Below are 26,582 nucleotides of genomic sequence, written 5' to 3' on the forward strand. Positions count from 1 at the left end.
AAAATTTTGAGGTTGAAAGTTAAAGATGTTGTACTATTGGGAGATTATTTGGAGAATTTTCCGAATTTTTGGAAAATTTCGGAGAAGACTTCGGGTTTCATGGTCGTCTCCAAAAAATTACAGCCTTAGGGCTCTAAATCTCATATCAACCACCATTAATAACAACTCCAAGAACTCTAAACCCTAACAAACACACACAGATCAATCTTCAATCCTGCTCAAGATCTCAAATCCTCTGTTATTGCTGAGGTAGCCATTTTAATTTTCTTCATTAATGTCTCTTCTTTCTTTTCCAATTACCAATATCACCAATCATGTTTCTGTCAAACTTGATTCTGAAAACTATTTAATTTGGCGTGATCAATTCATGCCCATTTTGATTTGTAACGATTTATTAGGGTTTGTAGATGGATCAAATCCCTCACCACCAAAAACCCTTTCAGATTCAACCACACCCAATCCACAATACCTCCAATGGTTCAAACTTGACCAATTTATTCTTAGTTGTCTCAAATCCACTTTGTCTCCTACTATCAGTTCTCATGTTCTAGGGTTCCAAACCTCTAAACAAGTTTGGGAAACTCTTGAACTTGTTTTCCAAGAAGAATCTTTAGCTCGACTTAATTTACTCCGAAGCCAACTTCAAAATTTCCTAAACGAACAACTTCAGAATATTCGAAAGGGTTCGTCTACAATTGAAGAATACTTGGCTCGTATCAAAGGTATAGCTGATAATCTTTCTGCCATTAATAGCTCTGTAAACGAATCTGAATTGATCACTCGAACAATTAATGGTCTCGTAAATGACAAAGATTACCACACTTTTGTTTACCCAATTGAAAATCATGAAAATCCCCCTACGTTCAATGTTCTTCGGGCTCGACTTCTTGTTCATCAACAACGTGTAAAACATGTGCAATTACAAACAAATGAATCTGCCCTTACAAGCAAACGAGGAAAAAATCGTAATAGGGGGCAATCGCAAACCTTTGGTCAGAAGGTCAATGACAATTATAGCTCACAGCAGTTCCATCAATTGGGACATCCTCCTCCTCGGTGTCAAATCTGTGAAAAATGTGGTCATACGGCAGCTATTTGTGAATTTCGCTACCACCGTGATGATCGCGATCATAATTTTACTGGATTGCAACATATTGCCTCATCCTCAACTCACAATAATGTTGTCCCTCCACATCAAGTTGATCCCCAATGGCTTGCTGATGCGAGAGCAGTGAGTTGTCTGGTATCACATCCAGGTGTTCTCCATCCTTCATCTTACAAGGAAAGTTTTACTGGTACTGCCTTGAACATTACCTTACATTGTAACTCTGTTTCTTACTCCATCTACTAAGTTGCACTTAAATGATGTATCATATGTTCCTGCTCTCCAAGAGAGCCTTTTATCAGTTGTGAAACACTTTCCTTATTAACATAGAAAGATTTTAAGCCTTACTAAGGGTCGTTTTACTCAAATGGATTACCACATCAGCAATCCAACACCACAGCCCTCTATGTTTCATCGAAAAACTCAGATCCCATTTTTTTTTTTTTTCAAAAAACAATTTTATTGGGTTTGATCCAAGGTTTCAAAATGGACGGCTACCCAACTCCCAAACTTAATATTAAAATTCAACTGTGAAAAATAACTTTTTTTCAAAAAGTTCATAGAAGCATCGGATCATGTTTTTGGATGCTAGAAGGTGAGCCCAAGGACCCTTAATAAGGCTAGTTGGACTCTTATCTGTTGTCAACCTACTCTTTTCTTTATGGGTAAAGGGTAGTCGTTAGCAAGTTGAAGTTGGATTCAAGGAGGTTTGAACCTAGGATGTGGGAACAATACTCCACTTCACGACTTAACAACTTAGCTAAGGTGGCACTTCAACTTCAAAGTCAACCTATTCTAGCAATCTTAATCATCTAAAAAATGGATTGATTTTTCCTTCTGGGACTGTTCCCAGTTTTATTGTTTTTTACTGTCGAAAATGATGCTACTTGATGGATGGTTAATGTCCTTTTATGCGCTGATTTTTGGGCTTGGGTGTCCATTTGCTTGGAATATTTGGATGGGTGAGGCTGAGCATTTTCACAACTATATAGTGGAAGCACCTTTAGTACTATTACTGTTGCAAGAAATTGGTGTGGTACTGTTGTCTATTTAAAATTTAAACTATATGTTGCATGTGGAGCTTTGTTGAGATGTTCTGCAGTAGGGGATGTGTACTCTGAATTGGAATGTATCGGTCGATACATACCGGTATTGGCCGGACTAATACAAACTATTGACCCCAAAAACATGGAATATTCCAGCAGTGGATTGGGCATTTAACAGTTTGTGTCAAATGTATTGGCTGATACTGTATAGGTTTTTTCATTTATTAACCAAAACATTCAATCGATATGAAATTTTAAACCTTGGTTCTATCTTGTCTCCTTGTTAGATCTTGATCTCTCACTATATATAAATTTTCAGTTACGAATGATACAATACCAAGATTATCATTTAAAGGTATCCCTGTGGACAATTCAGTGGAGTTCACATATGAAGAGCTTGCCAAAGCTACAAATGACTTCAACATGGGTAGTAAGATTGGTGAAGGTGGTTTTGGATCTGTGTACTACGCAGAAGTAAGAGGCAAGGTTTGTATCCTTGCAAGTTATCAACTACTGAGATGATTAGGAAAAAAATTTCAGCAACTTATTCCTCATAGATATCATTAGAGTCCTGTAATTATTTGTGCTTTATGTCGTACATGTGATTAAGAAACACAATTTTGCCTATTTAGCAAAAAAAGAAGAGAAAAAGATAAAAAGGTAAAGCAGATAGGAATTGGTTCTAGCATGTCGTGATCTTGATTTGAAATAACCTTACCACTTTTAAGTTGTTGATTCATGTTATCACTGCTTGCAACTGAAACCTATGGGAAGTGAGCATTTGTGGAGATTGAATATGTGAAAGAGCATTTAGTGTTCATGACTTGAATTGGATAAGGGGAACACGAGAGGGACTGATTTAGGGAGAAAAAATAAATAAAGGAGTTAACAACTCAATTTAATTTAACCTTTCACTTTTTGGTAAATGGGGGACCTGGTAGACCAAGTTTCTAATGTTCATTTATACCTTTTATGCTATTTCATTTTGTACTTGTCAATTGGCTACAATGTCAATGTAGAGGAGCCTGTCTTGTTTTCCACATCATTATTTCCTCCATTGATATGCAGTTTCTTTTTCCATTTCCTTTTTTCTTTCTCTCCTACTATGTTTCATGCAGAAAGTTGCAATAAAAAAGATGGATATGCAAGCATCGAAAGAATTCCTTGCTGAACTGAAGGTTCTAACAAATGTTCATCACTTGAATCTGGTATTTCACTTTCCAGGCTGTAGTCTAGTATTTTTGTTATGCACTTATCCGGACCAAATATTTAAACATTATGTCTCCATAATGTTGGTCTAGTATGTTATCTTGAGCATTTTCAAGTTTCCTTATTGTTGGGTGGTTTCATTTGATCTTAGTACCGAAGAAATTCATCCAAACATTAAGTTGTTGCAACCATGGGATGATAATTTTCAGATTGAACACATATGCTCTAGTTGTGTGGACATGAAAACTGTGGCCAAGGCAAATTTGAATATGGTCAGCTTAATGAACCGTGCAAAACATATACACTTATGGCAGCACGACTTGGATGAATCATAGCTTGAGCTAATCAATTAACTCTTTTGACTTTGACTGACTTGCTGGGTCAATTGAGTCATCCTTGGTTTGGTGAGTTGACAGGCTTTTGATCTTTGGCTCACTTCATGCTATCATGCTTATCTACATTGCCGCGGACTTAGGGCATTGGCTTGGGTCAGTAGGATAGTCAACATCAAGTGAACCTTAACATCTCATTCATTCTAACTTGTATGATTTATTTTGCTATTGTTCTTATGTATTGCCAATCCTAGGTCCCTTGCTTTGAGTCAAGATTCTAAACATCATATCTATGTATGTTGCTTTGTCAAGAGTAGAATAACATGTCCTCTACTCCATTCATCCCTTTGGACTTGAACAATTTCCTAGTTAAGGAAAAAGGCCTTTTTCTGTCCAAGTTGTATGGTTTTTAATTTCACTTGTCTAGATCCAGGATACCTATAATTTTTATTTGATAATTGGTTTTTTGGGCCTATATATTAGTACATCTCTCTCTCATAATTTAAAACTTGATGCTAATAAAATTGTTCGATTGCCCAGATTTGCTTTTCTTATGGAATTGTTTGTGGTTTTATTCATTTAAACCGATTGCAGGTGTGCTTGGTAGGTTATTGCATCGTGGGTTCTTTATTCATAGTGTTTGAGTTCATTGAGAATGGAAACCTTAAACAACACTTGTGTGGTTCAGGTAAGAATATTCTTGCGCAAATGTAAAAGATCTCATTTTACATTGTTGTGCATTCAGTGCTAATGTTGAAATTATTTTCTCTGCTTTTAGAGAGGGAACCACTACCATGGTCTACTAGGGTGCAAATTGCCCTTGATGCAGCAAGAGGTCTTGAATACATCCATGAGCATACCATTCCTGTGTACATCCACCGTGATGTTAAATCTGCAAACATTTTGATTGACAAGAACTTCCTTGGGAAGGTTGTAACTATCTTTTCATCAGAGTAGCAGAATTACCTTCCAAAAAACCATGTTTCTTGTCTTATGTTTTTGTAAAATGTATGTTATATTGTAGGTGGCGGATTTTGGGTTAACGAAACTGACAGAAGTTGGAAGTAAATCATTGCAAACACGTCTTGTGGGTACATTTGGATATATGTCTCCGGAGTAAGATTATTTGGTTGTTTGTTCATGCAGTTATGTTCTTTTTTGTTGCTTCTGATTCTGAAGCATGAATCCATAAATATATTCTTTTAACCTTAAAAATGAACTAACTTTTGCTTTGCTTGCTCATAGATATGCTCAGTTTGGTGATGTTACACCCAAGGTTGATGTCTATGCTTTTGGAGTTGTGCTTTATGAAATTATCTCTGCAAAAGAAGCTTTAGCGAAAAGTGGACCTATTTATGAATCAAGAGGGCTTGTGGCTCTGGTTATTTCACTTTGCCTCCAACCTACTTTCCAAACATAGAATTTTTTTTGGTAAAAACTAAGTTTGAAACGAGCATTATTGTTTTTTGATGATATACAGTTCGAGGATGTTCTTAATCAGACTGATCCACTAGAAGATCTCCGCAAACTAGTTGATCCTAGACTTGGGGACAACTACCCACGTGACTCAGTTCTTAAGGTGAAAAATGATCTCATCAAAGACATTCTCAATGTTTGGTTAGTAGCCTTGATTCTAAAAGGCTATGCTGGTTGTTTTGGTTGCAGATGGCCCAGCTTGCCAAGGCTTGCACACAAGAGAATCCCCAACTAAGGCCAAGCATGAGGTTTGTTGTGGTCGCACTAATGGCACTTTCATCAAATGAGGATTGGAATCCCCTTTCCCTTTTTGAAAACCAAGCTCTAATGAGTCTAATGTCAGAAATGTAGCAAGTCTCCCATACTCATCTCCGATGTGTTACAAGTGGCTCCAAGTGCAAGAAGCCTGAACTTTACTTTGTCGGGTACATCCATCTTTTGTAATTATCTGAAAGTAACCATTGTAGAAGAGCTTATTAGGTTGATCTCTGTATAATACTGTGATCTACACGGTGCTCATGGACGATTGTAGTAAAGTTCACAAGTCATTTTCAGATGTAATTTAAGATAAAGAGTGAAGATTTTGTGAGACTACTTGATAATCAGGTTGGTTATTGGCATTGTTGCCACAACATTTAGGCCCGAACTTGGAATTTGCTCATCAAGGACAACTCCTCCCAGTCATCCCCAGGTTGCTACATCAGCCTGGACAAGCACCATAATTTGCAATGACAAACGATCTACTCTCATATTCATCCTTTTCCATTAAGATATCATAGGGATCCAACTCTGATACACAGATCTCTCTCTATGTTATCAATTTAATATCATTATCTAACTTAAGAGTTGTTTTTAAAATAATTAAGATCACCTTACAGAGAGTCAAGCTAGTATGACTAACTTAGTAAGATTTCAAATCTCACAGAGGCTCGTGAGCTCACATTGTAGCATCCAAAAACATGATCCAATGCCAATGTTGTCAACTTTGATGAATCTCACAACAGATTTTTTATTGCCCTCTGAATCTAAGTTCTTTCCATGAAATCTAGAAGGCTGTGGGGGTGTTGGAATGCCAATGTGGTAATCCACGTGTACCCTACAACCCTTAGATTCTTCAGATATGATATGCAGATGCCCAGTTACAAAATCATATTTTTTATTTAAAATTACAAACATCTAAAATCACAATAGGCTAAATTATTATTTTAGGTTAAAAACAACAAACCCAGTTAACTCAGGCTGAGTTTTCCTTAAACATGGGTGAAATTTTCAAATTATCAAACAAGTCATCTCAGCTCACACTTGGATGAGCCTAAGTTGGAGCTTAAACTAATTAAGTAAAGTTTCCTGATTTCATACCTGCATACGAGAAAAAAGCAGAGCCAATCATGACAGATGGGAACTCTAAAATCATTATCCGATCAATTCCCCAATCTTACCAATAATTGGACGCTTAACTGAACGCCCTCCCTTTATAGGTGGATTACTCCTCGAATGGATACTAGTTTAGGTGGTCAATACTCAGGAAGAGTTCCACAGCTGCAGTAGAAAGTTAGGTAAGCATGTTTCAATCAACTTCAACAAATAAATTTAGCAAAAATGTTGCAACATGCCATTGTAAATTCTTTAACATAGATAATTGTATTACTCAAGTTCAATGAAACATAAGTTGGGGTACCATCAATATAAACGGTGAGAAATATGGGATGAATGAAACAGTCTTGCTTACTATAATTATAAATAACAGCATTTAGCAACAACTCAAAAGTCCGGGGAAGAAAGATTACTCTTTCCTGATATCATGGAGTATTTTCAGTTGGCCAAATGTTTCTCTTCCAACAAAAAATTACTAGGAATTGCATGAACTACCATTGTCTTTGATATCTAAGTCAACCAACTATGTATAAAGTTAAAAAAGGGTAAGTAGCTGGAGAACTTCAATTGCGAAGTTTGTTGGCTTTGATGATGCATTTGTGCTATAGCAGAGTGTGGCGTAATAATCGTTTGCATAGGTCATATATGGTCTAGCACTCCCACAACCTGAAGGCCAACAGCTTAATTTCGTGACACATTATGTACCAGTTGTTGTAGCCACCGTTTAGTTATTGGATCTTCCTGCAAATATATGTATACATTAAAGAATCGAATATGAATTTTGCAAAAATGAAACAAAAAAAAATTGTGTGATAAAAGATGCCACAACATAAGTACGAATTGCTTTCATGCAGTATTAAATTCTGCGTAAATTAAAAGGAACAATTAGAACCTTCAGACTTTATTTAATTGGGTACATAAAAATTGTGATGCAACTTATGAACCAAAGACACATACTCTTAAGACTAAATTCCATATACCCAGGGTTGACTAGAAAGATATGATTGCCTTTCCATGATCATAGAGAAATAGGATTACTTGGAGAAGACTAAAAGAAATAGGGAAAATTACTTAATAGACCGTGCAGTAGGGACGTCTTTTTAAATGCAACCTGAGTTTTGGAATGGTATCTTAATAACCCAGTTAGCAAAATCTTTCTTTCTTAATCCCCCCTCACCCTGATAAAATGGCAAACTCAAACCATTGAGATCAACCATTCAAATTGTCACTCTAGATAATTTGAATCATTGATCTCAATGATTCACGTTGAAACGTCACGATCGATGATTGTAACAAGGTCGATCTTGACAATTGGAACAAAGGTAGATCTTAGTGATCTGAATCATTGATCTCACCAATTGAAAGGGGGATGAGAGGGCACTAAGACAGAGAAAGGTTAATTAAATGGGCTACAAAGTTATCGTAGAAAAATTACGGGGCTGTTTCAAAAGAAATCCCTCCATCAGAGTTCATTAAGTAATTTTCCCAAACAAACAACTTCAACAACATGCAAGCATATATGGAACAACGACCATTTTACTCGTATAATGAGAACCTATGCACAACTAGAACATCCCAAAAGACTGATAGCAGTGAACTCTTAAACAAAATAACAGAAGGTTTCTATAATTTCACCAGTAGCACTTACACGAAGGCAATCACTGAAGGTTTCATCTCTCAACTCTTCTGGAAGGAAATTTGCCAATGCTTCACATGCCCTGCACCAAGGAAACCAGAGATCTCAACCTTATTATTAGATACAGAAAATAGACATGAAAAAGAAGACGTCACAAAAATATTAGAGATAAGGCTGAAAAATAACCGACCTCGGATAATCAGTTAGTCTAAGATAACAACGGATTATATGTTTTAGCAGGCGTAAGGAGGGTTGTTCAGCGAGTGATGAAACCATTTTCCCCAATACACGGCCAACTGCAAAAAACCTCTCTACAGTGGCACAAATGTAACATAGTCCCATCTCATCCAATAGAATCTTTTGTACGATAAAGGTAGCAACCTAAATGGTTAAAATGTCAGTCAGGAAATACTTAGAAGAAAGTAACAAATATTGTGACATACTGATTTAGTGAAGTTCAACTAAGAGGAAATTATTTGCTTGGAACCCGTTTCCCTTTCAATTTTTTATGTTTCCTAAAAAAAAGCCAAAGAGGGCTTAAAACAAAAATAATGTATGAAAAAAATGAGGAAGCTGTTTTCCAAAAGTTTTCAATTCAACCACATGTTTTGGATGCTTGACTGTATTAACTCAATTTACATTTCTTTGCCTACTTTGCTAATTGTAAGGCTTTAAAGTACTTATCCTAGTCTAGATTTTCACTATATATATAACCCCAAGGGGTTGGCATAGTGGCAAGCAGATCCTTGATAAGCTCCTCAGGAAGGGTAGGTCAAGTGTTCGAAACCCCATGGACCAGTTGCATGTAGGACTTTCCAAGGGGGCGGGGGTGTGTGTGTGTGTGTGTGTGTGTATATATATATCTAGTGAGCCCAAAGGGGCATGTGCATTCTACCAAGTATCCTCATGTGGAAAGTTTCAGACCATTAGCTGTCTGCCAAATGGCGAAAGAGACATCTTTTTCTATCTAGGCCGCAATTTGCGGTGGGGAGAAAAGTATCGCACAATACAAGGTGATGCAGGCATGATGGGTAAGAAGAGGACACCCACGTGGCCAATCTTGGGAATTGGATATTAGATGGTTAGTCTGGATTGGTCAAGTCATCCCTCCACTTGGTACGAAAACCCTCCAAGTACAGTGAAGAATTCTGGACTCTGGAGTGTAACACTAGCAAACTTTTCCCCTCTATGAATCTTTGGGATGTGTCAACCTATAGAACTTTCAAGCTCTATGAAGTTTAGTTCCCTTCTATGCAAATTAAAAACTAAGTATTCAAGTTGAAGAGATGTATGAGTACTACCTAAATGAGCATCATTCCCCAACCAAAAAAATCATCATTTGTGTAAACTGTATCCTTCACATTTGTAGGGATGTGCCACTGAGAGAGTCAACAACGGCATAGATTTAAATAATTATAAATAACTTTCATGCTCTTTTGTAAGACTTGAAGAGCCATCAATATCTATCACAATATGAAAAAAGAAAAGTGAACCACTTACTGTTTTTTGATAGGTAAGGGGTTGGCAGTTACTAGCAATGTGAAGTTGGGCTCAAGGGGGTTTGAACCTAGGACATGGGAACAACTCTCCACACATCATACCAACTTAGCTAAGCTGGCACTTCAAAGTGTACCACCTTTTAAAGATGCCATCATCATCATCTACACCTTATCCCAATTACTTGGTTTGGCAACATGAATCTTATTCCACCATTTAAATATCTAACGAACCATATTTCAGTCAAGGCAGTTCCTTCATATATTTTCTTACTAGAAACATCCATCACATTTTCAGCCTCCCTCTCACCCTTTTTTAGGAGGTGCTAAGCAGTTAATTGAATCTAAACTATCCAAACATTAGAATGGTAACCACCACAAAAGTTTCAGTGTCAAAATTATAGATGTCAAGTGAGACCTATTACTTACCGTTTTCGAAAGTTCACTACCCATCTCCATGGTTCGCAGACACAAGGGAATTATTTCTGTTTTGAGCAGGAAGCTGATAACTTCTGCATCATCAACCTGAAAAAAAATTTAATTTATTGTCATGAACTTCAGAACAATTAAAGAGCAAAAAAAATCTTTTATCAATAACACAGAAATTCTTTTTAACTGAAAAAAATGCATCAGTACTTTATGAGGCATAGCGTCTCATCTGTCCAGGGCATTGTCTAGCCCAATTTTGAAAGGCTCAGTATGTATTAGGTTAAGAAAAGAAGAAAAATCATTATTGGGTAAATAATGTACCAAATGAAGATCATGGATGGAGCACAAGTTTTGGTGTGAGAACATAATGCTTTTAGATTTTAGCATGCAAAGAAATTCTAAATTTGCGCACATGTGCATGCGTGCGTGGGTGGGGGTGTGTGAGCAAAATACCTTTACGAGAGCACCAATTACACCCAAGCTGGTAAGCCTCAGATACTCAAATGGTCTTGTCTTGCTCGTGGTGTTTAGAAACGGGTACAAGTACAGAGGTATATGAGCTACATTAGGACAAAATGTCAATATTCAGCTATCAATTTCCTTATGTATTGCAACCAGATTAATTATCACACATGAATTTCCAGTGCATGTCAGAGGATACTCAGAGAATAACTCCATAAATGTTTATCCTAACAAATCCAGAAAACATTTAGAATATTTTAGAAATAAAAATGCATCAGTTCATGTACTTCTCTCAATCATATATGTAACAGAAAGTTCTCTGAGACACTCAACTATCTTCAGTCCAAAGGAGTACACATCCAGATTCATTTTTTATTGGAAAATCTAAGACTCCCAAATTTTCTTTCCGTTGTTAAATGGAAAAAAAAAAAAAAAATCAAGTAAACAATGTCATCCCATCAAAGCCCTTCTTTTCAACTCAATCGATGGCTCAATTAATAAATTGAAAGACCTTTTGCAAATCCAATGCATGTTTGACCAAGGCCTAACTACGCAAAAAACACATATGACAGAACTGGACATTCAATCAGTTGGAGAACTTAATTGAACGAAGCTCATGTTGGACTCCTCTCCCACTTACCTTTATCACCGTTCAATGTAAAACAACTGAAACCATAAATATTACACACGCTGGAAGACTATAGAATTTAAGAGATCGAAGAGCTCTTTTTCGGTTTGTTTGATAAGCAAAGAGCTTTTGTTATTCGCTTAGCCTTCTTTATATGCAAGAAAATGTATGCAGCATTATTTTCAACCCCCAATTGCACATGTAGCCATTAATTTGATTGTTTACAACACAATATCACTGCATCAAATAAGATCTGAACTATCTGATCTATCAGAACAGTTTGTGGATTTTTGCTGATTATGAGGTCTAAATGAGTAGAAAAGTCTGAATTTCAGGCCTAAACTTATGTGCACATCTCATTCATCACAAAGGAATAAGACTGAATCTATCTTTTGAAGAGATTCTCAAGCCTGGAATCATGCTTGATGTAGGTTTGTAGATCTGGAATGGTCGGTCAAGGTTGGTGGTGGCGGCCCACGATGTCATACAGGGCCAGAGAGAGAGAGAGAGAGAGAGAGAGATTTGTCTAAGTTGTTCAGAAAAAAAAATGGCCTAACTTGATCCATTGCTTTTCCACTCTATTTTCCAAAAAAATTACATATGTTTTATCCCTTTTTTTCCTTTGGTCCTACCAAACGTAGGAGAAGAGAATATCAGTGAAAAAATAATTCCAGATTATGGTCTTTCTATAAACCAAACTGTAGTTGATTCTCGTACAAATTATACTGACATGTAACCATGCTGATAAAACTACTCGTGAAAATGGAGCAATGTTTACAGGTTCCTAGAACATGATAGCCACAAAAAGCGTAATTCCATATTCATGCAAGATAGGAATTTCTTACTCCAAAAAGATATTACAAGACATTTCAATATGCAATGGGAAGTAGATAAACGTTAACACATTTTACAAGACATGAAAATCTTTATTTATGTTTTCCATGCTGATTATTTATAAATAAATTTATTCATCAGCTTCAAATGGAAATGCCATCATACACTAAAAAGGTTTAAGAAAACTTACCATTTAGGAACAAAGTCCTTGTCTCATGGTGAGATGCTACACACTGTAAAACGACCAAAAAAAAAAATATATCAATTACTCCCACATAAAGAACATGAAAAAACAGCAAATTCACTATCTAACAAGGACAGAGACATGTGTCAGTGTCCAACAGTTGTACAAGGTAGGTGACTCACATGGCACATTTGAGAAGCTGACATGTCTGTACATATGTTTTATAATGAAGGAATTAAATTTTGATTTCAATTAGCTTATAAATGGAAACATTTTGATCCATGTGAAATTAATTCAGTTTTCTTGGAAATGATGATTTTGAGGTTTTTTAATGAATATGTAGGAATGGTAAAGCACGCATTCAAATGCATTAATAAGTCATAAAAACAAAATAAACAACCAAATGAGGTACGGAAATGAAAATGAAAATCAACAACATTCCACTACAGATACCCACATGCATTCGAGAGCCCAAGATTGAAAAATCAATGTTCTATAAGGAATTGAGAATAAGGATGTCATATTAAATGCATACACGATACACCTAATATGTAAAATGCATACTTAATGATGAACAAACTATTAAATAGTAATGAATGTACTCCTGTTGTGAATAAATCAAAATAAGATAACATAAATACCAAACTAATTGTAAATCATCTATCCTTAAAGTGAGTATTATGTGAAAAAACTTTTATCAAAACAATTATTATGTAATTTACAATCCCTTCAACAAGAATTTTCTAAGAAATATATTTTTATAAAAAATTTCAACAGAGACTATTTTGGCAAGGTTCACTGTTGATGGAAATATTTCAATTGGAGTATCGCATTTTTCCACTTAAATTTTGATTGTTTTAGTAAAAAACCAGTATTCAGCAATATTTCGTGAAATGAATAGTAATTTCCCCCAAATTATATATATAAAGAAATTATTAATTAAATTTTGTGTCGGACATTTTGGGAATGAAAATATTTCAGATATAGTGAACTTTAGCATATGATTATAATATAAGTTCTATTCAACCTACAATTTTTTTAAAATAAAAATAAGAAAAGAAATATATGAAACATAAAATAGGGCCTTTCTAGAACCACATAATGTAATATAAAAGTAGATTGCTAATTTCAAACCATGGCTGTGTTTAAAATTTTAATAAATTACTATATGAAGGACAGATTTCACTGACCATTTTCTGAATGTAAACAAACTTATAGAGAAACAGTAAGTAAAAGGTGACACTGTCTAGCACGTTAAGTTGTGTCAAGGTCTGATGGAATGTTTGTGTCAATAAATGCCTGATATGGCAGAAATCCTAAAAGTGATGTGCCCTTCTTAAATAGAAAATCCTAAGAAGCCATAAATGTAATCATAAAAATCTAAGAAAAGTCCAAACTGCAATGAGATAAGAAAAAGGATAGAATAGAAAACCATCAGAAAGTAGCACCCCACCATCTCTAGATTAAACAAAAAATACTCACCATTGAATGTTTAGAGTAAGAAATAGATTAAATCTAGGTGGAATTGAATCTGAAACCAATTTGGACTCAGAATCTAGGTTTATATCCAACCCACCCACACAAAAATCCTACATATGAAGAATAATTATTGGTATTTACAAACTTCTGATATCCAACAAGATCAAGTCATCCAAATTGTGGTTTAAGGTCTGAATATCAGTCTCAAAAACTTTAGATGACAAGAATGAGATGTCTAAGACGTGATGAGACAAACATGAGACAGTGGGAGATGAATTTGGGAGGAAAAAAATGAAAACAACCAAAAAGAAATCTAAAACAAGGGAAGGAAAAAAAAGGAAAAATATTGAAAACATTAAAAAAAAAAAAAACAAAAAAAAAAAAAAAAGAAGAAGAAGAAGAAGAAGAAAATCTTCAGTATAAATATGTACACAATTTTGAGAAAAAAAGAAGAAGACGAAATTATCACTTACTAAACTTTGTAATAGTCTCTCAATTTAATTATCAAGTGAAATAAATTTTGGATGATTTGAAGATAACTACTATTATGCAACATGAAGCATTCACAAGGGTCAGGATCCATGACTCAACATCCCAAAAAAGCCTCGTAGCTGAAAAATTAAGTTGTGTTCAAGATAATATGAAGTTCCTCACTGGACTAATATGGACTAATAATAATAATGAAAATGCGTAGATGGCTGAGATCCTTTGTTCTGAGTGAATGAGGATCCAATTCAGTGGCCCATTAAGTGACCTATCATGTGGGCAATATTGTTAATTAGCAGTCAATGAATGGAAGATCACCCTCATTCACACATGGGACAAATTTCCCAAAAATGTTTTTGATGGTTGGTTATGCCCCTTCACTTCCCCAAACATACACACAAAAACTAGATGTTTTGGAAGTAGAAAACTGAGATTCAATGAAAAAATAAGTTCAATTTGTGTTTGAGAGGAGTCTTATGCTTTTTTTGATGTAATGGATGAGTTTTCTAAGCCAAGACATGTGATAACACTGGGATGGGAAATAAATGCAAACCAATTTCCAGTGAAACATGAGTTACAAGGGGATTTTGTCCCGGTCTTTACCGTAACCAAGATTTGAAACCATAATCCAGATTCATTATTATAACATCAAAACAATGACAATTATGAGAGCTTCATGTGTGAGCCTACCAAGCTAGCCAAGTAACCACATGTGTTAAGTACACAAAGAATTTGATCTCCTTGAAAGCTATGACATAAACCCAACATTTGTGAAAGCAACAAGCAATAACTTCCAAGCAAGGATCTTCTACAATAATAAGTTCAACAAGAAACAAAATAGTCAATGATAGTTGACCTGAAGATCATCACGACAAAAACAATTCTTCAAAAGAAAGAAGGAAAACAAAAAATAAAAATAAATGACCTGAAGTAGAGCAAGTGCATTGCAAACGCGGTTTGATGCTCCTGGAGTGAGGGTTGGTGGTGATAAAAGAGGGTATATTGAAATTATCTCCTGTAAATGAGAAATTCTGGCATTAGTCATCAATCAGGCAAAAAAAAAACAAAAAACAAAAACAAATAAAAAAGGCAGTGTCATGCTCCCAATTAATGTAGTTTCGGGACAAGTGTTATCTATTTTGGCGAAAATACAAGTACAAGAATATAAATTGTCAGCTGCAGGCCATGTGCTTTCTATCATTCCACCTCCAAGAACCAAAACACATTGATTATGCTAAACAACTAGATGAAGTGAATGTGTTTCTTATTGGAAAAGAGAGAGGAAGGGATATGGGAAAATGTTGTCTCCTTAAGATACTACATATCAAACCGAAATAAAGTTTACAATTAAATCAGACAAGTACTATTACCTCACCAATATTGTCTTATACCACACCCCATCATAGAATCAAATAAATATCAAGGGGTGGGTAGTCACCCCTTTCTTTTTCACCAACACTCCCTCTTTTTTATTCTTCAAATCCATATCTAGAGAGAGAAAAGAAGAGGATTTCAAAGAATGGGTTGGTTTTAAAGAAATGAGTGGGTTTAAGAGCTCAGCCTCAGGGTAATATTCAGGGGAAGGAGGGAGGGATGATCCAATGCCATCAAGAAGTGCTCCGCGCTGATAGGGTATAAGGTGCTAGCTTCATTTCTCCAATGGTCTCTCTTCCTCTTTCTATCTCATTTTCTCTCATGCTTCCTCAACATACTTTTCCCCCTCACGTTTTTTCTCATTTTTTAATCTTTCTTAGAGTCTTCTTCTAGGGTTTTCTTACACTCCCCCTCTTTTTCTTTTTTTATTTATAATGAGTTTATTTTATTACAATCCAACTTACATATCAAAAATTAAGATTATGAGAAAATTTTGGAGGAGGAAAAAGCAAGACACGTGGTTGGTATTAATGAGGAGAAAAGAAGAGATGAGAGGAAGTGCATTGCCTCATTAAGATATTACATATCAGAACAAATCATACATAAGGAGATTTCATGTAATAAATGATGTACTTATAAAAAAAAATGTAATAAATGATGTATTATGAATCAATATTATAAGGACATCTTTGGAAGGTGGCATAAAAGAAGGTAATCACAAAGGATGCCTTTACTCCAAGTTGTAGACTAGCAAGGAACACATGCTTGTGGCGCTCTTTTCTTCAAGAAATGTCACGTGTAACTTAAAAAAACTATATTATTTTTTCATTTTCATCTCATTGATATTAAGGATACTATAAAATTTTATTTCATAGCCGACCCCAAATCACTTGCAAATAAGGTTTGGATGATGATCGTGATTAAGAATAAATATAAATTTGATAATTAGATAAAAATAGTTAACAATGAATATAGCCAGAAACATCTCAATGAAAGCCTTCCAATGATCCAAGTTTTCAGCAAAATAACGTATTCTCTAAAATTTATGAAATTCTGAAAAATCTCAAAAAAAAAAAAAAAAAAAAAAAAATCTAAAGAAAGATTCATTCAATTTAAAAAGATCAAAAAATATATATTGTAGATACAGAACCACAACTCCATTCTCTCTTATTTTATTTAGTAATGGCATATGACTACCTTTTTTTTCGATCGGTAAATAGAGGTAAACATGATAATGTACATAATTCCAATGAAGCTTTAACATTAAACGAAATAATCAATGTAAATAAAGCCAAACTTGACTATTTCTTTAACATTAAACGCAATAATCAATAACAATGTCACTTCTCTTTATAGAATAGAATGAGTAACATATTTCCAACCAACACATAAGCATACAACCTGTAAGAGAGCGGCAATCGTCCCAAAAGAGTTCCACAGCAATGGCGCCAAATCTTGAAAAATGTCTCTTTTCTAAAAAGACAACGGCAATGAATTTGAAATTTTTCCACACAAATTTTAAACATAAACTAAAAAAAATAAAATTGCAGGCAAAATTCATCCAGTATTTCGACACATAAAAAAACAAACAAAAAGATAGAATTTAGGCTGTCAATCCATTACTTACCACCTATAAGAGAAAGTTTTAATTGTCTTTTGAGTCTATAACTTCATTCCATTTGAGGTATCCTTCAAACAAAAATATAAAATAAAAAATCCAAAGCGTTGTTTATTATCACAAACATCCAAGTCCAACCATAGGCATGAAGAAATTGTAGATCACTTTTTTATTCTCTAAATTAATTTCAAGAAAATATTTGCAGATAACTCTTATCCGATTTGAAAACAGTGATCCACTAACCCTATTACATAAACAAACCTTCTGTATCAAAGATCATATTTTCTTTTAATAAACAAGATCGATAAAGCTAACTGAAACGAGAGTAGGTTCACCTTTGAGAGATCAAGAAGAGCATTTTCTCTAAGTTCAGGATTGCTCAGATCGAGCACCAACTGCTCAATCGAAGTCATTTTTTGATCTTTGTTGGATGGAGAAGCAGTGACATTCGAAGCAGAAGGGTTAGGAGCGACCAAGGAACGATTCAGAGAGAACGAATAAGGCGGAAGATGATCCGCCATTATCGATTTCTTCCTACTCTGGAACGAAGATCAGAGAGAAATATAGATTGTGAAGTGGAAGATGGACATAATTAGAAAGGGAGATTTAGAATTAAACCTATTTTATCAAATTTGTCACCCAACAAATTCGGTGTGGGCTGTGGACCCAAGTCATTTAAAAAAATTAAATGAGTCTTGATAATATGATTTGGCCCTCAATACACCCACTAAGCCCCTATCACAAAATCATAGATCATTTGTCTTGGGATACATATGAAAAGATTTATGATTATACGTTTCCCAAGACAATTGATCTATGATTCTATGATAGGAGTGTGGGGGGCATGTGTCAGAGGGGGCGTTAGAAAATCATTACACAAATTAAATATCTATAATACCTTAATCGTTCCTATTATATGGGAGAAAGCGGAATAGGACATGATTGGACAACAAATTTAGATTTAAAAAATACCTTTCTTGTAACATATAAACTTAATATAATCAATGTCATATTATTATTATTATGGGGATGCTAACGTCCAAGACCTCATGGGAAAGTTAGCAATTAACATCGTCTAATACTTTTTTATTTCAATATTTTAATAATAGTTTTCTTTATTTTATTTTTTTAGTGAAAAAAATAATGATATGTTAATCTTTTAAACAATAAATATATTTATTATGTTGACATTGATTCTCAAAACATTTACTAAAAAAAAAAAAATTTAATTCAAAATATTTAAATGATTATGATATTTATTATGTAAACAAACATTTATTATGAAAAGATCAATACATCATTTTTTTTTTAATAAAAAATAAAATAGGGAGGAATATTATTGAAAATATATAATGGACAATGTTACTGTCCCCATGAAGTATTGGACGTTAGTATTTTTTTATTATTACTATTGTGTGATGACGGGGGTAAGGGTGTCAATGAGTCGAATTTAAGTTGATTCCTAAGGAACTTATCTTAGAACATAACCATTAGGGCCTACTTGATAGGCACAAAATATGGGAAATTGCAAAATTTTACATTTTCAATCTTTATATTTTTTGTCTTTCATGGTCAATTACAATTCAGTGCTTGGTAGACCTTATAGAAAATCATCGTAAAACTTTGTTATTATTTGTTTGAGCATTGAAAATGCTGGAAAAAAATTTTTAAAATATGTGACCATATTTAAATATCTTGTCAAAAAGGTCCACATATGGAATTCTTATAATTTTGAAAAAGAAAGAACCAATGATTGCATTCTCAAGAATCTCATTCCTATAACATCATTTCTAATGATCCTTTGAAGGTCATTTGGGTCAAAAAGAAAGAAATTTACAACCCCAAATCCCTAAAATCATGTTTGTTAGTTTTTGAAAATTACAAAAATATTCATTTTACTACTTAATGTTTAAAAGCCTTAATTACTTTAAATTAAAAATAAGCTCTTCAATTAGATGAGCATTTGCACATGCCTACCTTCTAGTTTCTTTAAATAAGATATATATATATATACACACATTGTCCTCTTAACATCTATTATCTTCCAAAATCATGAATCGTACCGAAATGTGTTTTGTTTTGTTTTTTTTTATTTTTATTGTTAATTTTTATGAAAATATGAGCTTTATCATGAAATGTAGAAGATTGTAGCGTTAGATTACCAATATGGCCAACAGGCTCAATGATAGTTTTGAGAGAAAGAATTGATGTTTAGGAGAGAGGGGGTATAATAAGTATGTGATTTAAATAATGAGAGTATTATAAGTATTTAATCTTTTAAAAGAATGTAAGTTCCACTTCAAAGTTTGTTAAGTAATAAGTTTGATGAAGTAAGATTCCATTGAAGTTGTGAGAACTCAAGGGAGATTTAATAATAATAAAAAAAAAATGCTCTTTCTATCAATTATATTTATTTAGTTTCTATTAGAATACCAAGGTTAAGGATGCATATCATCATCATTCTGAAAATAAAGTGATATCTTAAATATTCACCAAAACTAGGAGGGGATGTCTAAATTACCATTTACAAAATTTAAAATAAAATAAAATAAATAAAAAATAAAAACGTGATACCTTATGCAAAGTTAATAACAATTTTTTGAACCTTAACTGCCCAAGTTCAATGGTGATGATTGATGAACACTGTAAACTTTGGAAAATTAAACAGTACTCCCTCAACCATTCCATTGTAAGTGTTAAAATACAGATAACACATATAACCATTGGAATGACAATTGTGGAGGCAAAACTCTACCCTATGATCCGAAGATATGCTGCATCGTAAGGAGGGTCGGATAATGAAAGGTCAAATGATGAAAAAGAGTAAGATTCAAGTCCAAATATTCTAGAGATATAAATTCAAAATTAGAATCCCTAAGAATTATGATACATAACCGAAAGAGAAGATACCTTATCGAACACAACAACGATAAAGGGATGGAGCTGACACTAAAATCAAGGACGAAAATCAATGATAGAATATATCACGATTCAACTTATAAATATGCATGAGACCAGTCATCAAAGGTACACAATTCCAACCGAGAAATTCACTCTATACATCTCTTTGTTGAGCTATCACTTGACTTAAGCATCAGAGGCTTTGTAGGGATGAATAGGTCCACACTCAAGCTCGAAAAGAACTAGTAGAGGTAAGATAAACCAAAATTGACGTTCACAACAACTATTATATGTCGAATTAGATTACATTAGCATTGATTTAAAAATATGAATTTTATTGGATAGTTTTAATGACAGATCCAATCAAGTCCAAATCAGGTTGGGATCTAATAAATTTCTTCTTAATAAAGTGCCAATTTTAGAAATAATCTCAATCCGACCCATTGATAGCCCTAATTACTAAAAAAGACAAAAAGAGTACATAGAGAGAACACACAAAATTAGGCTTGTAGAAAACTATAAGGGTCTACATGATTGCAAAGAAATCATTTTCAAAGGGATATCATGAAAATCTTTTAAAAATGACAACGAAAAATTGAATTTGGTACGAAATGTTTCATTGTTTGATTGCACCAAGAAAATTTTCAAAAGACAGTTTGTTTAGTTTTGGGGTTGGGTAATTATAAGAGAAATCATTTATATAAAAAAAAAAAAAATCAGTTTTTGACGATGGGAATTCAACCCAAGTATATGGTATCATCACCCATATACTTTACCAACTTAAGTTAACTGGCACTTGCTTAAATTATTGGTGCTAACATGATGCGCTTTGGGATAAATGCAATGTTGACAGAAATTGAACCCAGGTCGATGGTATCATAACCCAATGACTTCACCAACTATACTAGCTAACACCTGCAAAATTAAAGTTAGAATAATGATATTTTCATGCCTCCTCTGACATACATCCCCATCACAAAACTGTAGATCATTTGCCTTGGGATATGCACAACAAATCGAACTAGTGAATCAAACTAGCCAACCTAAAAGACAAAATATCTATGCTACCCCTATGAATACAGTTCGTTTTAGAGTGGTGAACCATAATCCACGAACACAAATTCGAACCATGTAACATACCTCATAACTATATAAGAACTAAAAACAAGGACATTAAAATATACAAACATCCATCCCAATCACAAATACATATTTAAAACCATGGGTTTAATTGTTTTCATACCATAAGTCTGTTATTTTTGTACCCACGCAAGCAACATATCTTCATATCGCATACTCTCTGTCTCGGGAAAACATTTCCAGATGAACAACGTCCCAAAAGCCATAGAGCCAGCAAATATAAAGAGGATACAATAGACTGCTCCACACAATAACCACGGGAATAATAGGATAAGTAGGCAGTCAAAAACAAATTAATGATCACAAAGACTTATAAGCTGTGCAGTTGAGTGGATTTCAGGAGGACATATATCACGAGGCACCAACCAACCCACTGGACCCCATGACCATGCAAAACCAGTTATATAGCCGCAAATGCACACCACCACACCAAAGGCATAAACACTGTCAATCGTCTCCACACCATTCATTGGACCCAAACTTAACCCTGAGTAGAATTCCAGCTAACAACTGCATACAACAACACAAGATCCACAAATTAAAAAGGCAGACAGTTTAAACATAATACACTAAGTGCTCGTTTGGATAGAAAGTAGAAAGTAATTTCCTTTTGTTTTTAAAAATTAGGATTTTCACTTTTTGAAAGTAGTTTTCTAAAATTAATCCAAACTTACTTTTTAACTTTCAAAAGGAAAAAAAAAAAAAACGTTTTTAAGTATATCCAAACGGTTTAGAAGCAAATGGAAGAAGTTGACTATTACCGGAATCGTCAACATTTGAGCTGCACCGAATGTGAGAGTCCACTTCTTCCCTTTCTTTTCAAGGTGGTACATCGAGACTACAATTACAACAACATTAGCTAAACCTACGATAACATGGAGGAAAACAGAGAGGCATTGTTTCCAAAACCAAGATTCCTAAATAGAAGTGGACTGTATATATAACATAAACATAATGCCACCAGCCATGAATGAGTGCAAAGGATACATTTTAGGCAACTGATGATAGGGTTTGTACTTTGTCTCATGGAACCTGCTAGTTCATACGTCCTCCACCTTTGACACTTGACTATTTTTTTACTAAATCATTCAACTCTTCATCAACATCATCAGTGCTTGATGGAATTCATGGTGTAGGGCATACATACAAGCTCCAATGATAATTAACACACCAGGAACCATAGAAAGAGCCAAGCTCAAACGCCAACCCCAACCCCAACCAGCCTTTATATTGTTTGCCCCATAGGTTACAAGGTTGGCAATAAGATTACCAAGTGAGAACATTAATTGGAAGAAGATGACTTGCAAAAATACTGTCATATTTAGGGGTATCGTTTGTGAATTATGACAATCTAGAGTTCTTAAGTATTGACCAATTCAGCAATTTTAATACAAATATTGTAGGAAACACATCCCTTTTGCAATGTTGCATGGTCCACATGGTGTTAATTTACATGAAAATACCAAGATTTAATAACCATCTCTTCGAGGAGTAGCAAAGGAAATTGCAAGAAACATACACATATTATCCTTTTGTTGGGCTAAATACATACATTTTATGCAAAAATACTCTTGTGTTGGAGCCTACATTCAAGGTTCAACTTAGTTATTTTATTAAAGATGCGTTCTTCGTTTACTAGATGCTAGTGACCATTCACTTGTTAGATATGATAGAGGGTTTAGAAAGATCGATGATATTAGACTCCTAAAAAGACTCAAAATTTGTTAATATAAAACTTGAATACCTGACTCAACCTTACTGAGATCTCTAGTGAATTGAGTCAACACGGGCAAGTCAATAAAGTATATATTTATATTATTAGTAGATAAAAAAAAATTAGAATTCGAACAAGAAAAGAACATTAATATAACAAATATAACTTCGTCAAGTTTCCATTTGAAATCAGAGATTTATCTGAGATGACTCAGAAAACCGATTTTTGTAGAGTAACCTCATTCAATCATTTATGGATTGGTTTGCCTTCAAAGCCAAACAATAGAAAAGTTTCTGCCATGAAGTAATCAAATAGTTTTTAGTTGAAAAAAAAAAAAAAAACTTGCCGTTCAAAATTACAAAGAAAAAAGAGTGATTCAATTTCATATAAATGATAACATCACTTAATAGAAAATATTACATTGTCTTAACACTATTTCAATTTCTTACCGATTTTCTCTAGAATTTTTCCTGATTTTTTTCCTTGCCGACTTATTTCCAAATCCCGACTTGGTGACTATGTTTGAAAATGGCTTAGGGCTTCAAGGGTATCCACCCTTTTCTTCCATGGGGAAGCCCTCACGTCATGTTATAATACATGTACAAGTCCCAAAACATGCAAGTTCAGATCAGGCAATGCAATGGGGTGGATGTGAGTGCTTGTATACAATCAATTCTCTGTTTCTTTTAGTTAATTAAATGTAAAAGTTGGGGCATTTTTGGTCTTCAAAATTTTAGTGTAAACATCAGCTATTTTGTCTTCTATCATTATAATAGTAAAAAAAAAGTGGTAATTATATAAAAAAATAAAATAAAAATTGGAAAATATTTTCTCCAATAAAAGAAACCAACCAATTTGTTTACTAATTTGGGTATTGTATGTAATGAAAAAGTAAATTCTCCCTTTGAAAACTTTGTTGTTTGGATTTTAGGTAAAGTTGGATCTTTTTTCCTTTTTTTAGTGGCTTAGATCACATTAAATTTGATTTTCCAATGGCTTTCACCACTACAAGTTTTCCATGGATCATCCCTGAGTTTGGAGATCACATAATGGCAGGTTGGACTTGTTCCAGACTCACTACAATGTCAGTCAGATATGACTTTTTTGTGTGGATAATCTAGGTTTGGATCTATCCCTCATAGACCGGGCACTACGTGAAAATCCCCACTTCTAAGCAAAAAAATTTGATGGGTCTGGCCCGTCAATTTTTAATCCAAAAATTCCGCGGCCTTGGGACCACGTTTCCCATCTCTCACACGATTTCACTCACTCTCACTCCCTTTCTCACGATCTCATCTCACTCTCTTTCTTTCTGTCTCACTCTCACTCTCACTCTCACTCTCATCGATCGATCGATTGATTGGCCTCTTCATCTCTTTCTCACAGTCATTTTCTTGATCGATCGACCTCTCCATCTCTCTCTCTCACACTCTCTCCCTCGATAAATCTGTCTCCCTCAATAGATCTCATCTCCCACTCTATTTGATCGATCTCTCTTTCGATCTGCTCCCTCGATAGATCTCTCTCACTTCCATATCTCTCTGACACAATCGCAATCGGATTTGAAGTCTCTAGGATTTCACGCAATCGGATTGAACTCTCTAAGGTTTCGATCTCTGTCACAATCCGTCATCTTAGATTGGAAGCTGAGTTTCTGCTAAGGTGTTCTCACTCTTCAAGGTATGATTGACCGTAAATCTTGATTTGAAGAGAATCGACTGTAAATTCGATGATGATTTGTGATTCATTTTGTATTATTTTGATGTTTTAATGGTGGATTCTATGAGGATTCTGTGAAACAAGAAGTAAAGATGCAGAATTGATGTTTTAAGTGCCATTAGATATAAACAGATCTATAGTCGTAAAAGCAAAGACATTGTACATTTCACTTCTTTGAAGATCAAATAGCTAGAAGACTCACCATAACCTAGCAGAATAGAAGCCATTGAAGCTAAAATTGCGCAACCTAACGCAAACTTATTTCTTAGAAGACATTTCACTAATATTAAGGTTTCTTTATAGTCAATAAATAGTTTTATTGTTTGTGGGAGATTTTGAAACGATTTCAGCTATTCTTGTTTTGTAATTTTAAGGAGTTAGATCCTTTTTTACTTGTATAATTTCTTCATTTATAAGATTTTTGTTTGTTTACCAAAAAAAGAAAGAGCAGGGTTCTCTTATATGGACTCACTCATTGAAAGAGTTCATGATTTCTCTTCGTACAATTTAAATGATAGTGTGGGGCATGCCTTCTCAAAAAGCTATTAACATCATTGTAAATAATCTTGATATCTAAGGACAAGAACAGCCGATCCAAAATTTTCAGGATAAGGCTAGAAAATTTTGATATCCATTTTCTTACATTGTCTTCATGTTATTCGAGTATGTCATGAATGCAATTTCTCGTACTTGATGACTATTTTGTATGGTATTATCTTGTTAGGATTATCACTTGCTTAGTGAGTCTTTGTATGTAGTATATAAACATGCATGGTATTGCTAAACAGATTTAATTTGTTTAATTTATTTATTAATGGTAGACATTCTTCTACCATAAGATTGTGAGCCCTTTAGCATTACTTGGATAAGTTGTTCTTTCCAAGATAGTGGTTGGAAAGTTGTTGCAAGCTTTGAGGGAAATTTTCCTAACAGGATCAAAGAGTTCCCAATTGGGGTAAATGTATATGCTCAAACATTATATGTATGCCATTTCTTCTTCCAATTGGTGTGAATCTGTATTTTCCCCTAGTGGAGTTTGTTTCCAAAAACATAACTGGAGGTCTTTCATGTTTGAGCTTATAGTTCTCTAGTTATGTGGTCCTCTTTGGATTCTAGCAAGCTTTATTCAGGGCCCATTAGGATGGAACATGAAACATGGCTGATGTTATTTTTTAATGAGCGTCAACTGTGATTTGGAATCATTTGCATGGACTATACCCATTTTTTGTCTAAAATTCATACTCACCCCATGGAAGTCTTAAAATACAGTTTGCACTGTTATAGGGGAAAGGTGCTTTCTCTCTATAAATGTTAACTCCAATGTCATTTGCACTATGAAGTCTAGTTCTTGCTCAAATGTGGCTTATTACTTATAATTAACTAATAGGACTCAATCCATACGTAATCCTTTGTATAAACTTTAAAGATAATTTTTTCTTGTACATCAAGTACTTCGACATTAAGCAAAATTATCTTTTTCTATATTTTTTTGTCTAATCAAAACATTTCGCTTGGTCAGATTTGCATCATGTGTCTCTATTGGTCACAACACCATAGATACAGCAAGGGCTGGAAAGGATCTGGTTTCCAGCCTCGTTGCAGGTATATTCCACTTGATATCATCTATCACTGTTTAATAGTTTGTTGTTCATTCTAGTAACCGTTGTCCATTTACAGGATAATTAGTTAAATCACCTAATTAGAAAAGGGTGGCAAAATGTAAGGCTTATGATGAGTACGTTATGCAGGTCTTCCTTGCATTCTGTACTCATGAGACACTTGCCCCCTGCAATGCACTCAGTTCTTCTTATAATGGCTCTTAGTTGGGTACGTTATTCCTTAACCATTTTGTTTCCACAGCTGAGATGGCTACGTCCTTTTACTCTTTTCTTGTTCATAAGTGTCGTTATGATCTCTTATATCTGTCTGCTGCCAATATA

At 34.2% G+C, this 26,582-nt stretch overlaps 2 protein-coding genes and 1 long non-coding RNA gene across 8 annotated transcripts; 2 read left to right on the plus strand and 1 right to left on the minus strand.

Moving 5' to 3' along the window:
• The first annotated feature begins 72 nt into the window (after window positions 1-72).
• On the plus strand, window positions 73-5,773 carry LOC147390176 (uncharacterized). Its single transcript, XM_086457717.1, has 10 exons — window positions 73-1,295; window positions 2,439-2,506; window positions 2,548-2,637; window positions 3,270-3,359; window positions 4,287-4,380; window positions 4,471-4,622; window positions 4,717-4,808; window positions 4,938-5,073; window positions 5,173-5,271; window positions 5,358-5,773. The coding sequence occupies exons 1-10, from the start codon at window positions 275-277 to the stop codon at window positions 5,517-5,519; spliced, it is 2,004 nt and encodes a 667-aa protein (XP_086313843.1). The 5' UTR covers window positions 73-274; the 3' UTR covers window positions 5,520-5,773.
• LOC147390177 (uncharacterized) lies at window positions 5,522-17,826 on the minus strand. Of its 5 annotated transcripts, XR_015183336.1 has the most exons (11): window positions 17,499-17,825; window positions 16,952-17,021; window positions 15,102-15,191; window positions 12,218-12,260; window positions 10,557-10,663; window positions 10,104-10,199; window positions 8,369-8,559; window positions 8,191-8,260; window positions 7,209-7,283; window positions 6,608-6,707; window positions 5,522-6,527 (listed from the first exon to the last, which is right to left on the minus strand). XR_015183336.1 is itself a non-coding variant. In XM_086460249.1 (10 exons), exons 1-9 carry the CDS (start codon window positions 17,687-17,689, stop codon window positions 7,224-7,226), a joined length of 918 nt encoding a protein of 305 aa, XP_086316375.1. In that variant the 5' UTR covers window positions 17,690-17,825; the 3' UTR covers window positions 5,522-6,707; window positions 7,209-7,223. The 5 variants fall into 5 exon arrangements, 4 of the variants coding, with proteins under 4 accessions (XP_086316375.1, XP_086316374.1, XP_086316376.1 ...); XM_086460249.1 differs by having other exon boundaries at window positions 5,522-6,707; XM_086460248.1 differs by lacking the exons at window positions 5,522-6,527; window positions 6,608-6,707 and having other exon boundaries at window positions 6,876-7,283; window positions 17,499-17,823.
• A 6,674-nt stretch (window positions 17,827-24,500) lies between these two features.
• LOC147390178 (uncharacterized) lies at window positions 24,501-26,572 on the plus strand. 2 transcript variants are annotated; one of them, XR_015170310.1, is made up of 3 exons: window positions 24,501-24,603; window positions 26,162-26,244; window positions 26,391-26,572. It is a non-coding gene; the product is annotated as an uncharacterized LOC147390178 (long non-coding RNA). The 2 variants fall into 2 exon arrangements; XR_015170311.1 differs by having other exon boundaries at window positions 24,506-24,603; window positions 26,200-26,244.
• The last annotated feature ends 10 nt before the right edge of the window (window positions 26,573-26,582 follow it).

The sequence above is a fragment of the Akebia trifoliata genome, chromosome 11 (assembly GCF_017979445.1).
Source record: "Akebia trifoliata isolate Shusen 1 chromosome 11, ASM1797944v1, whole genome shotgun sequence".
In the NCBI taxonomy this organism is placed as follows: domain Eukaryota; kingdom Viridiplantae; phylum Streptophyta; class Magnoliopsida; order Ranunculales; family Lardizabalaceae; genus Akebia; species Akebia trifoliata.

Bases quoted from the DNA above. Each gene is read 5' to 3' on its own strand.
- LOC147390176 (XM_086457717.1), top strand. From the start codon at position 275: ATGTCTCTTCTTTCTTTTCCAATTACCAATATCACCAATCATGTTTCT. The intron at 4,623-4,716 runs GTTGTAACTATC...GTTATATTGTAG, and splicing joins ACAAGAACTTCCTTGGGAAG to GTGGCGGATTTTGGGTTAAC. The intron at 5,272-5,357 runs GTGAAAAATGAT...TTTTGGTTGCAG, and splicing joins CACGTGACTCAGTTCTTAAG to ATGGCCCAGCTTGCCAAGGC.
- LOC147390177 (XM_086460249.1), bottom strand. From the start codon at position 17,689: ATGGCGGATCATCTTCCGCCTTATTCGTTCTCTCTGAATCGTTCCTTG. The intron at 17,022-17,498 runs CCTACTCTCGTT...GTCTTTTTAGAA, and splicing joins CTTGATCTCTCAAAGGTGAA to AAGAGACATTTTTCAAGATT. The intron at 8,560-10,103 runs GTAAGTAATAGG...TTAACCATTTAG, and splicing joins GTAGTGAACTTTCGAAAACG to GTTGCTACCTTTATCGTACA.